At 41.0% G+C, this 12,709-nt stretch overlaps 1 protein-coding gene across 6 annotated transcripts in view; it reads right to left on the minus strand.

Moving 5' to 3' along the window:
- Rgs6 (regulator of G protein signaling 6) overlaps window positions 1-12,063 on the minus strand; it is a 499,978-nt gene extending 487,915 nt beyond the window's left edge. For 5 of the 6 annotated variants that reach the window (XM_035445267.1, XM_035445269.1, XM_035445268.1 and 2 more), the window contains exon 1: window positions 11,974-12,057. In XM_035445267.1, coding sequence (XP_035301158.1) covers window positions 11,974-12,057 — 84 coding nt within the window. Of the gene's footprint in view, window positions 1-11,973 lie in introns of all 6 variants that reach the window. The other variant, XM_035445272.1, reaches the window with a different exon arrangement.
- Between the last annotated feature and the right edge of the window lie 646 nt (window positions 12,064-12,709).

Here is a 12,709-nt window from a genome sequence, read left to right on the forward strand (position 1 = left end):
CATTCCTGCAAAGCTTTAAACAATTTCTTTTATGTTTAAATTATATTTGTTTGTCTACTTGTTTATTTATGTGTGTGATTATGTGTATATGTGTACAGGTGCATGTCTGCCATGGCACATGTATGGAAATCAGGAGACAACTTTCTGAATAATCTAGTGTGCCATGTAAATCCAAGGGATCAAACTCGGGTCATAGACTTAGCAATGGACACCTGCCCCCACTGAGCCATTCCACTGGTTTTAACTTACCTCTCTAATGTTAGTTGTATAAGCAATGTTGGAACTGAGAAAAGACCAACTAGAAACATAGGAGAGAAAAGGAGCGGGAGTAGGAGGAAACAGTAGAAATATATTATGATTTATATGCTTAAGGAGTTCATTGACAAAAAAGTAATGGCAGGAAAATGAATTAAATGAAAATATTCAAGTGACAAAAAGCAACAACTAAGGCTGTAATTAGGAATGAAGTGACAGTGACAATCTAATCTGTTGAAGAGAGAATTAATGACCAGAAGGACAGATCCTACAAAATGTCCACATAGACCTGCAGGCCACTCCAGCCAGGGAAGCAGGTAGGCTAACTCCAGATCTTCACTTCTGCCCTCCATTCTTCCAAGTCCAGCCCCCAGTCTCATCCCCAGGTCTGCAGCACACCTTCTGCCATGGCATCTCCTTACCTCTGACCCACTCTCAGGAGACTAAGCAGATCTTGGTGAAACACCCTGCTTTCCTTCGTCCCATGTACTTCCTCAGCCCCTCCCCCATTTCCTTACCCATGCCCATTCCTAAGTGTCAGCTCCCAATTACCTGGAGCCCCCAGTGGTAACACCTATCAGGACATCAGAAGAATTTCCTACCAGGAGATACACAACCACCACACCCTCCTCAGAACCAGAGATGGCAACAGAACCAAGGAACAAAACACCCACAGGACAAAGACAAGACTAGATATGAGCATCTTTAGGGAAGTAGAATTCTTCCCAAACACAGATGCCTAGACACCGATCAATCAATAATAGTCAGGCCACCATGTCTCCACTAAAACCCAGCAACCCTGCCACAGCAGGCCCTGAGTATAGCGACAAATGTGAAGCATGAGAAAGACCTTTAAAAGCCTTTATGAAAATGATAGAGGTCCTTGAAGAGGAAATGAATAGATCCCTTAAAGAAACCTATGAAAACACAAACCTTAGGAGAGGAAATAGAAAGGAACTGGGAGGAGCAAAGGCAGGAAAGCCATAATCAGAATCTATTATATAAGAAGAAAACTGTATTTTCAGTAAAAGGGGAGAAAAGATTTTAAGAGACAGAGGTATTGGATGTTTTCAAGGAAGCAATGTTTTCACAACAGGACTGAAGCACATGCACAGAGACTGTGACAGCATGCACAGGATCTCCACACCCTCAAGCCAGACAACATCTGAGCACCGAGGAGGAGAAATAGGCACACAGCCCCACCCTTTGCCAAGAAGTCATTCACAGTTGATAACCACCAAGTGGGGGAAAAGTCAGTTTTCTTCAATGGAGTAACACTGGGTATGTCAACCCCTCTCCGTGGCAGGCCTTGTGCTCCGGAGTGGTTGGCCAACACAAATAAGACTGCATATTTTTTGTTAGTTTTTTGTGGGTAGGGAGGAGGGGGCTGATTTGGGAGGGTTAAGGGAGGGGGAAAGAACATGATCAAAATCAATTCTATAAAAATTTTGAAAGAACAAATAAAATATTTAAAATTTTTGTTACAAAATGTAACTACGTTGAAATTCACAAAAAATGAATTAATTAAAAATACAGCAATGAATGTAAAAAACTGCAAACTCTGAGGAAAAATATTTTAACATATAAACAGTGTGCCAGCAAGAGAGAAAAGATAAATCAGTATTTAGAGTTTGTGGCCAAGAAATCTTCAAGCACCAAATGAAACCATGTGCCATAAGGCCTAGTAGGAGTAAAGAACAGCAAACATCACTGGGGTTGGGAAGATGGTTTTGTGGATAAAGAGTTTGAAACATAAGCATGAGGACCAGAGTTCAGATCCCCAGAACCCACATAAAAATGTAAGCATGGCAGCCAGCCTCCTATCATCCCAGCACTCAGGAAGTACAGGTAGATAGACCAGCCAAAACAATTCAAATTCAGCAAGAAATCCTACCCTTGGTAAAGAAAATGAAGAATCAAGAAAGATGCCCAGATTTCGCCGCCGACTGACCAGGAACTAGAGCCCTCACCCAGTGGCTGAAGGAAGCAGAGACAGACATCCACAGATATACACTGAGCCGAAATCGGGAATTTAGTTGAAGAGAGGGAGGAATGAAGAACGAAGGGGTCTGTACCAGGTTGGAGAACTGTCAACTGTTGACCTGAACAAGGGAGAGCACATCGACCCCAGATGCTGTCCAGGAGGCCAGTACAAGACTGATCCAGACCCCTGAACATGGATGTCAATAAGGAGGCCTCTGCACTCCAGGGAGCCTCTGGTGGTGGATTAGTATTTTTCCCTGGTGCAAGAAGGGACTTTGAGAGCCCATCCCTTGTGAAGGGTTACACTCTGGCCCTGGACACATGGGGAAGGGCCCAGGACCAGCATAGGAAGACTAGGTGGACTTTGCAGAGCCCCAGTTGAGGGCCCTACTCTGCCTGGGAGTGGTGGGTGGATGGGGTGGGGGGTAGACTGGGGGTGGGGGAGGAGGGTTGGGGGTGAGGGGAGGGAGAGGGAGAAGGGACTTGAAATAAGCTTGTTCCCTAACTAGAACTAATAAAATAAAAAAATAAAAAAAGAAAGATGCCCATATACCCCAACACATGTGCACATATACCCCACATATATGTGACCACACACATAGGAATCATGGCACACACATACACATGCACAAAAAAATCACAATTTCAGATAAAATTCCAAAAATCCAAAGTGAAAATAGCCCTAAAAACAACCAAAGTGAGGGGAAATTTGATTACCCTCAGGAGAGAAACAATAAAAGCTACTTGCCAACAGGACTGATGGCAGCCACAAGATAATGACAGTGGCCAAGGCATGGAAAGAAACAGCCAGTGGTCTAGAATCTAGAACAGCCTTCAAACCTGAATATGAACAAACAGGTCTTAGACAAACAAAAGCCAAGAGAATCCCCACCATATTTTCTTAAAGAAAACCCTAAAGGCGGTTCTTCAGCGAACAGAGAGACAAGCCAATCTGGAGAAAGCAACGTGAAGAAAATGAAAGTACAACTGAAAAAGTTTCTTATAAAATTCATGTAATCATAATATTAAACAAATACAATAAAAATCATATGGAACCAGCCTGGTCTACAAGAGCTAGTTCTAGGACAGCCTCCAAAGCCACAGAGAAACCCTGTCTCAAAAAAAAAAAAAAAAAAAAAAGAAAAGAAAAAAGAAAAATCATATGGAAAAGCCTAAAAAAAATCTTAAGAGTTTTCAAAGTAAGTACATGCACCCTGACGCTATCCCAGGAGACCAGGAGACCATCCTTTCAAGGCAAAGATTAGCTTCTACCAGAGCAGAAACCCTACTATATAGTAGGACTCCTAGGCCCACGGCTATCATTTAAATGTTTCTTTTCAATGAATATCTGATCCCTGCAGGGGATACCCTAACCACGCCCACTTGGGGCTGGCTACAGGTATCCCGTACAGATCCCTTTCCAGAACTGTGGGTAATCTTTGAGGGCTGGAATGACTGTCTGTAACTGTGCATGTGCTTCATATCCCCTCCCTGGAATACATGTCTAGAATTTAGAACTCTCCCTCATCAAAAGCTTTGTTCGTTTTCTGTTTTGACCGGCTGGCATGCTAATGGTCTTTTAAAAGAATCCTATTCTTCCATCCCCCCATGATTTTAAATATTTATTTTCCTTTCACACACACCTATTCACTTTCAACTTTCCTTGTTCAAAACTGTGCCAATAGGGGATTGACAGCTATTCAAATGCTCTGTCGCACAGGAATACGGCAAAGGAGTGTCAATGGTGAGATAAACTGTCAGTCAGCCAGAAAGCAAAATCTCAGACTGTTTGAAGTGAAATGAATGAGGAGGGGAAGTGGAGAGATGAAATGAAGGCTTGAGCACACCGAAGGCTTCTCAGATTAGAAAATTCTACCCATGGCAACACATCCTATTAAACTACACTGAGCTGTCCCCAGCGTTGAAACCCATCCCTTTCATCTGTGGACTCCAACACCGACGCCATGGGTCTGGGACTTGTTTGCATGCCTCTCTCCTGCCAACTGAGGTAAGATGATGGGAGGCTGCTCTCCCAGCTAGTCTACTTCAGGGAGGGGAGGAAAACCAAATGGCTTCTCCCTACCAAGGCCATAAGTAAATTTTAGGAAAATGAATGAAAACAGTCTTACAACAGTCTGAACAATTTACAAATTACCCCAACTCTCTGAAGTTAGTCACTGGGGATTTTATTTAATGTGGAGGAAAAAAGGAAAAGAAAAAAGAAGACTGAAATAAAACAAACCCTTAAATGTTCAGGACCAAATATGCATTCCTTTTAAATATTCTGATTTAACTGCCTTCACATTTTTGGCTGGGTTAACTTTGTAGATTTTTTTAAGAAAGCTTCAAATGAATAAATGAATGCAAATATAAAATTATTTATTATTTATTTATTTATTAGTATTGGGGCTGCAGCAGTAAAAAACACATAGAAGCATAGACTATAGATGAGGCAACACAAAGGAAAGATATCTGTACAGTGCTGACCTCCTGAGATAACACAGATTGTTCAGAATCTGGCTTTATGCCTCAAGCCCTCATTGCAGAAACCTAGATCCACAAAGAGAGCCTCTTGAAGTTTTTAGAGTCTAATAACTGGGCATAAGATCATCCTTTCCTCTCAATTTTCTCTCCCCTTTTCACCAACCTAATCCCTGTTCATCTTTCACAAATGAAGACATGTGTGTGTCCTCTGGGTGTCTTTTGTCTGCTGTGAACTATAGTACATCCTCCCTCCCCCTCCCTTGGCTTACAAAACTGTCCAGTTACCTATTCATTCCCCTGTCTCCTGCACTGCCTTATGGGCTTATTCAGGACTCAGCCCTCATCCTGCATTTCTAGCATCTAACAGTGTCTGGTCCACAAATAAGGATTGATACACATTTGCTGATTAAACATTTCCAATCTCATCATGCTTTCATCTCTAGGGTGTGTGAGATTGCAGCCGCTTAGCTACCCTTCTTCTACCATGACCTTTTTTGAACTTCAAGACAATATCCTAGATTTCTCCAAAGCTCTGGTCTTCCAAGCTAGATTTTGCCCTTCTTTCCACATACCACTGCCTATGAGACTAAAATGGTAGCATGTTTACTACTGGGAAATGTTCCTACACTGGCTTCTGCCTCAAGATTTCAAGGGTCTTTGATGACATGGGAAAGTGACTGCAGGGTATCACAGCATCTTGGGTATCACAGCATCATGGGTATCACAGCAACACTGGTATATCAGCAACATGGGTATCACAGCTTCACAGGTATCACAGCAACATGGGTATCACAGCATCATGGGTATCAAAGCAACAAGTGTATCACAGCATCATGGGTATCACAGCAATAAGGGTATCACAGCATCATGGATATCACAGCATCCTGGGTATCACAGCATCGTGGGTATCACAGCAACAAGGGTATCACAGCATCACAGGTACCACAGCAACATGGGCATTATAGCATCATGGGCATCACAGCAACAAGTGTATCACAGCATCATGGGTATCACAGCAACAAGTGTATCACAGCATCATGGGTATCACAGCAACAAGTGTATCACAGCATCATGGGTATCACAGCAACAAGTGTATCACAGCATCATGGGTATCACAGCATCATGGGTATCACAGCATCATGGGTATTATGGGTATCACAGCATCACAGGTATCACACCAGTAGAAAAGGAGCCAGAAAGTAAGAACTAATGGGGGAAGGCAGCCATCAGTGACAATGCTATAACCATTTTCAGACACACCACAATGTGGGTACTTTCTTCCTCCTCTGGAAGCTCTAATTCATCCAAGATACTCTGCATTCCTGACGGTATTGCTACTTAAAGCCATCCCTGCTATTTCTATAGCACACAATTATAATCAGAAATAATTATACAAATGCCATGTCGTAATAAGCCCAGAGAAGCAGGTTGCCACAAAACACCTTTTTTCACTTTGTTTTGTTTGCTTGATTTTTGAGACAGGGTCTCATGTAACCCTAGGGTGGCCTTAAATTTGCTATGTAACCAAGGATAGCCTTGAACTCCTGATCCTTTCTTCAGTTCTCACGTGCTATGCTATCAAGGGCAGCCCAAGAAGTTCTTCTATCTAACTTCTACTACTGAATATTAAATTATCACAACTAATTTTTTCTGACACCTGGCAAATCTGTTTAATCTCAATCCAATTTAGGTTTATCTATGGCCATGTAATTCCTAGAAAAAAATATTCCTAGAAAGGTTTAAAAGACTTTTAAATGTATATACAGTTTGGGTATTAGATGCTATATTTTAAAAGTTCAAAATTTATAAAACTAAACTTTGAAAACATTTCAAAAACATTTTCACATTATTTAGACTAATTCTCTACTTAACAATAGAGAAAATGAAGCCCAAATAATGTTATTTATTAGGTTAGTTTCCATGCATAGAATTCATATTTTCTTCTTTATATCTTACATGGACTTTGGGTGTATTCTTTTTTGTAGTAAAAAGTATTTTGTACCTGGGAAGGAGATCAGAAAGGGTAATAAATTGAGAAATAGAATAATAAATATAAAGCTCCCACAATAAGAACAAAAGTCAGACCAGCCACTCAGTGTCCCATGCCTTTCCGTGTTACCTTCCTCCTGACCCCAGACAAGGTCACAGTAAGCCACATGTTCCCTGCCCACCTACCATGGAGGAACACAGAGTTCTACCTAATCAAATTACCAGTCTAGACAGACATTTATCTGTTAACAACACTCAAAGAAAAATCAAGCAAAATCAAAAAGCTATCTACTCTTCCTCAAAAACAAATCATTATTATAAAGGGAGCAAACATTTCAGAAACTCTTTACAGTCACACAGACATCAGAGAGGGGGAAGGAAGCATCAGCAAGAGCCATGTCAAGTGCCTGATGAGAGCATGAAAGCCAGAGACCTGCCTTGTGACGTTCCCTATAAACTTCACTGATGGCTACTGAGCTCCACCAACATGGTGATTTCACATGGGGCTTTGAGCATGGTAGCACTACTGGGTACCACGACGGACACTGACTAACCATTGGGATGATGGACACACTCATGACTTCACTGGGAAGATGTCTGGGAACCACAAGCAAGTTTTGCAGCCTTGTGGTACCTTTGGTTTTCCATCTGAGGATGCTATCTACTGTCCTAGTTAGGATTTCTATTACTGTGATGAATCACCATGACCAAAAGCAAGTTGGGGAGCAAAGGGTTTATTACACTTCTACATCTTAGTTCATCATGGAAGGAACCAAAGGCAGGAACTCAAGTAGGGCAGGAACCTGGATACAGAAACTGATGTGGAGACCGTTGAGGGGTGCTGCTAAAGCCATGGAGAGCTACTAAATTTATAGGTCACTGCCATTAAATGCCAAACAATATAGCAGGTGGTTGGTTCTTCTACAGCTTGAGGGGTCCACAAATATTTCTGAAATTTTAAAAGCCAATTTAAGGGCTTACTAGGTAGGGATACTTGCCAACAATGCTGAAGGCCTGAGTTCGATCCCTGCAAGTCACGGTGTGGAAAGAGAGATTCAACTCCCACAAGTTGTCTTCTGGCTTCCACTATGTGCCATGGCATACATGCACCTACTCTCACATGTGTACTTATGTGTACAACACACACACAGTACTAGCTAGTTTTTATGTCAGCTTGACCAAAGCTAAAGACAAGAGGGAATCTCAACTGAGAAAATGCCTCTACAAGTTAAAGCTGTAGGCAGGCTTGTAGAACATTTTTGTAATTAGTGATTGATGTGGGAGGGCCCAGCTCCTCATGCATAGGGCTGCCTCTGGGCTGGTGGTCATGGATTTTACACAAAAGAAGTCTGGACAAGCTATACAGAGCAATCCAGGAAGCAGCACCCATCCATGGCCTCTACAGCAGTTCCTACCTCCAGGTACCTGTACTGTTTAAGTTCCTGTCCTGGCTTCCTTCAATGATTAACAGTAATATGGAACAGGAAGCAAAATAAACCCTTTCCTCCCCAAACTGCTTTCAGTCACGGTGTTTCATCACAGAAGTAGAAACCTAAAACACACACACACACACACACACACACACACACACACACACACACACACACAAATATATACATATAAAAAGAAAATTTTAAACCAAATTTAAATACTAATTTTCCCATTATTTTTCAACATACAATATGCCTCCATAATGATGGGCTGAAAGGGTGATAGAAAACAAACATCAAATAGGTACTTTTCTGGTTTAGTTGAAAACCAAGTTCTCCATAGATCATTTTAAAATTCATATTCCAAGCACCCATCTCAGACTTATTGAAGTAAGGTATCCAGGGTAAGGACATTCTTTGAGTAATATATATATATATATATATATATATATATATATATATATATATATCCCCTAGACAATTTGATAGACATCTGGTGTCCAAGATCATCACTACACTGGACAGTTCAGTGACCCAGAACCCTAAGGGTTTCAGGATATAAAGAAGCCCTGGAGTCTTAATGAATGATTAAGGTTTTCTTTTAAATAGATCTTTAATGCGACCAATACATTTTTCATACACATCTCTGATCCAAGATGTGAATATGAAAGACGAAAAACCAAATTAGAATGTCAGTTCAAGTCAATAAATAAATCATGCCTTGGGGGGAAGTACAACTTCCCACAGCTAATGACATGAAAATGTGAGAAGAAAATGAAGTGTTTTCTGAAAGGTGTGGGCTTACTCATGTGTCAGGATCATCCTAAATGGAGTCAGAGAGTCACAACTGCAAAGTTAGCAGCAATGTCCTGAACATTTCCAAGAGCTAGAAGCTAAGGTTTTGAATGCTTCCCTGAAAGAAACTAATAAATGCCTGATTCAGAGGGTATGCTAATGGCTGAGCTGTGTACATGAGCCCAAAAATGTCAAAAATTGCCATGCATTTGCACAATTATTATTTGTCAATTAGAAATAAGAAAGCTAAAAGTTCCGCCATACTGGGAATGACTTCATCTATTCCACAGAAGTTTACCCTGTTCAGTCTGTTCACTCTGTTGGCATATGGATCAATACAACACTATCTAAGCAAAAATCTCACACTGAGAATGCCTCTGTCAAGAGTAGCAACCAAAGGAAACAAAATTTCTGTTGTAGACACCTGAGTAAAGATCTAGATATACGGTCACAACCTTGATAAAATGGTCGCACACAAGGAGTTCTAAGGAAACCTCTGGGATTTGAGCTCAGCTCCTAAATTCAACCTTTACTGACATGTCCCAGTTGCTCAGTGCTCGGTTGTAACCCACTGTAAGCCTACAGTGTCTGAAAGCAGAGCATTGGGTGATTATGAGATCAAGTACAGCCAGGATTTGAGTAAATCAAGTTAGTATAAGCTTAACACGGTTCCAGACTGGGGCTCACCTTGAACAATAAGCATTCTGCCTTGCTAACAGACTGAACAGATTCAGCTTGGATATGTCTTAGAGACTTAACAGTGTCTATGTGAGTGCATATGCATTCCTCCCATGAATGAGTCACAAGCAAGGTTTACTCCTGTTCCTAGTTGCCATTGCTCTAAAGAACTACAAATAATATTTGTTTTTAAAAAACATAAGAGGCCCCTACTCCCACACACAAAGGAAAAAAAATAAAATTTATTTCAAAACTGTAGACAGTTTTATACCTTCAAAATACCATTTTAGTGGAAGGCATTTGGGTGACATCATTTCACATTCCTTGTGGACTTTTAATAATCTGTGGATTGGGGCTGAAGAGGTGGCTCAGTGATTAAGAGCACTGGCTGCGGCCACCCCCAGAGGACCTGGGTTTGATTCCCAGTACCCACATGATGGCTCACAACCATCTGTAGCTCCAGCTCCTGACCTCCTTGGGTACCAGACACATATGGGGTGTACACACACACACTGCTCAGGCAAAATAGTCATACATATAAAATAATAATAAACAAATCCTTTAAAATAAAACCCCCCTCAATAATCCTTGTATTATTTTTTTCTGTCTCAAAGGCAACTCACTGCATCAATTGACTGTGTTCAACTTACTAACAACATGAGGGTGTACATATCTTATAATCTTTTCTCAAAGTGTCACTATCCCTAAGACCTAAAAAGTAAAGAGAAATAAATATCTATTATGAACCAACCCACAGTGTGGACCAAAGTGGACAAAGATGTCTCACTTCATTGAAATGGATTTTTACAACAACCTCCTCCCTGTAGGACAGACTTATAACCCAAGTCCAACTCCAAAGCCATGTTCCTGCTCTCCTGGCCCTTGTTCCTCCTGACTGGGGTGGAGAAGATACAGCAACCAGTCACCGCTGCGCTATTCTGTTCGTTTCATTAAACTGCTTGGCTTCAATAGTGAATATTATTTACTATAATTTAGTAGCCATCTTTCTTAGAGACAGGCTCTCCCAACATTCTCTTGAGAAACAAAGAATTACAGGATTTTAACCCTGAGAAAGAGAAAATAAAAGAGTTCTATTTTCACACACACACACACAAAAGTCACCTTACTGATCACCAAGGAACATCTAGTTCCTCTGATTAACACAAACTAAATACAGAGTGACAGCAAGCACAGATGCCAGCAGACAACTCAAGTATTTAGTGAAATGAATAAACAATCAATTCATTTCCTTATTAATATATAATACTGGTTAGCTTAAATTTTCATAAACAAACAAAACAATTAGTACCTAAATTTAACACACATAAAAAATAAACTCATGGGCCATATTGCCTTCCTTTAAAGTGTATTCCTCTTTTAAATGGCCTTATTAGAGCTGGCAGTAGCAACATCTTCCCAGTACCCAAGGTCCATAACCTAGTCATCTCTAACCCTCCACATGTCTCTTCATCCCACCTTTGCTCGGCTTTCAAGCTGTTTATAATTCAGACTTTACTCCATCCTACCAGTCCCTCTCTGTTCTGAAGGGCACTTTGCTGCCCAGAAAAGCATCCTCCTTCCCATCTTCACAGATGCAGAAACACTCTCAGGACATCTGCAACCCCCACCTTGGTACCTTTGTGGAAAAAACCTGAATCCCAAACAGATTGTTTTTGCGATTCTCAGGACACAACATTGTCATGATTAAACTACCCATAATCCAATACTCTACAATCTGGCTGCATCAATCTCTGGCCCCAATCTTATCTCCCTTTGCTCCTTGACATTCACAATCAGATCCAGAGGCTGTTTAGTTTCCCAGCTGTGTGACTTTGCTGGGTTCTCATTATCTGGTGGGTCTTCCCTCTCTGCTTTTCTTGTGTGACAATCCTGCATTTCCTTTAAAGCTGAGTTCTTTAAAACTACAACTCCACAGCGACTCCCCAACCTGAAGCTGAGGGAATTAGCTTCCTCCTCAAATGGTAGACAGAACTCTCCTTGCACCTATTTTGCAATTAGCATGTTCTAGTCCAGATGTTATGGGTCTCTTCCATCTCCTACCAAATTCAAGCACTGAGTGGCCACACCTCTGCACCTCGCACCAGCATCTGTACCATCCTGGCACATACTGTGAGTTCAAAGACCTTTCAGTTAGATCTGCATTGCACTGTAAAGGTCACCAAAGGAGCAGACACTCCAAGCTGCATTACTTTAGCAATCTGGGGATTTACACAAAAATAAATGACATGAAATGTTTCAAGTGCTCAATGTCAAGTTGGAGAAAATTTGCCGTCCTTGAATTTCAGAATTAAACAGACACACAGAGGTAGCATGCCCAGTGGTTTCCTGGGCCTCTTACTTTGCAGTAGACAATCATGTTGGGAGAACTCTCTTCAGGATCAGTGATCCCCACTGCTCTCTGGTCCCCGGATCCCTGAGCCATCTTGAGTGTCTTCTCTCACACTGAAAACACAAGTGTGCACACCATTAAGTCAAGAATGAACTGTTTTTTTAAGGAAATCATTGAAAGGCAATAATCAAGTGTCTTTTGTCAGATATACTGGACATTCTATAACCTCAAAGCAAAAGGTCCTCTCCAGAGTCACATGCTCTAAGAGAGGATTTACGTCAATCTTAATCTCCTATCAGGAGATGAAGTCAATCATTTTGATGTCAATTTTGCCTTAACAAAGATCACTTTCTGGTTAATTCCTATACAGTAGTGTATGGATATTTCATTACAGAAATGCAAATCAAGATCCCCAAAACTTACCACTTTATAGCCACTCCAATTATAGTAACAATTAAAAAATAAAAAATTGAGTAACAAGTGTTAGCCAGGTGTTGGTGGTGCACACCTTTAATCCTAGCACTTAAGAGGCAGAAGTAGGCAGATCTCCAAGTTCAATGTCAGCCTGATCTACAGACAGCCAAGGACAGCCAAGGCTACACAGAGGAAACCCTATTTTGAAAAGAACAAACAAAAGAAAAACAAAGTAACAACAAAAATAAAGTGTTGACAATGAAACGGGTAAACAAGAACCCTCTAGATGGTAGGATGTCACATGGTGCAGTCACAGCATAAACAGTTTAGT

The sequence above is a fragment of the Cricetulus griseus genome, chromosome 5 (assembly GCF_003668045.3).
Source record: "Cricetulus griseus strain 17A/GY chromosome 5, alternate assembly CriGri-PICRH-1.0, whole genome shotgun sequence".
Taxonomy (NCBI): Eukaryota; Metazoa; Chordata; class Mammalia; order Rodentia; family Cricetidae; genus Cricetulus; species Cricetulus griseus.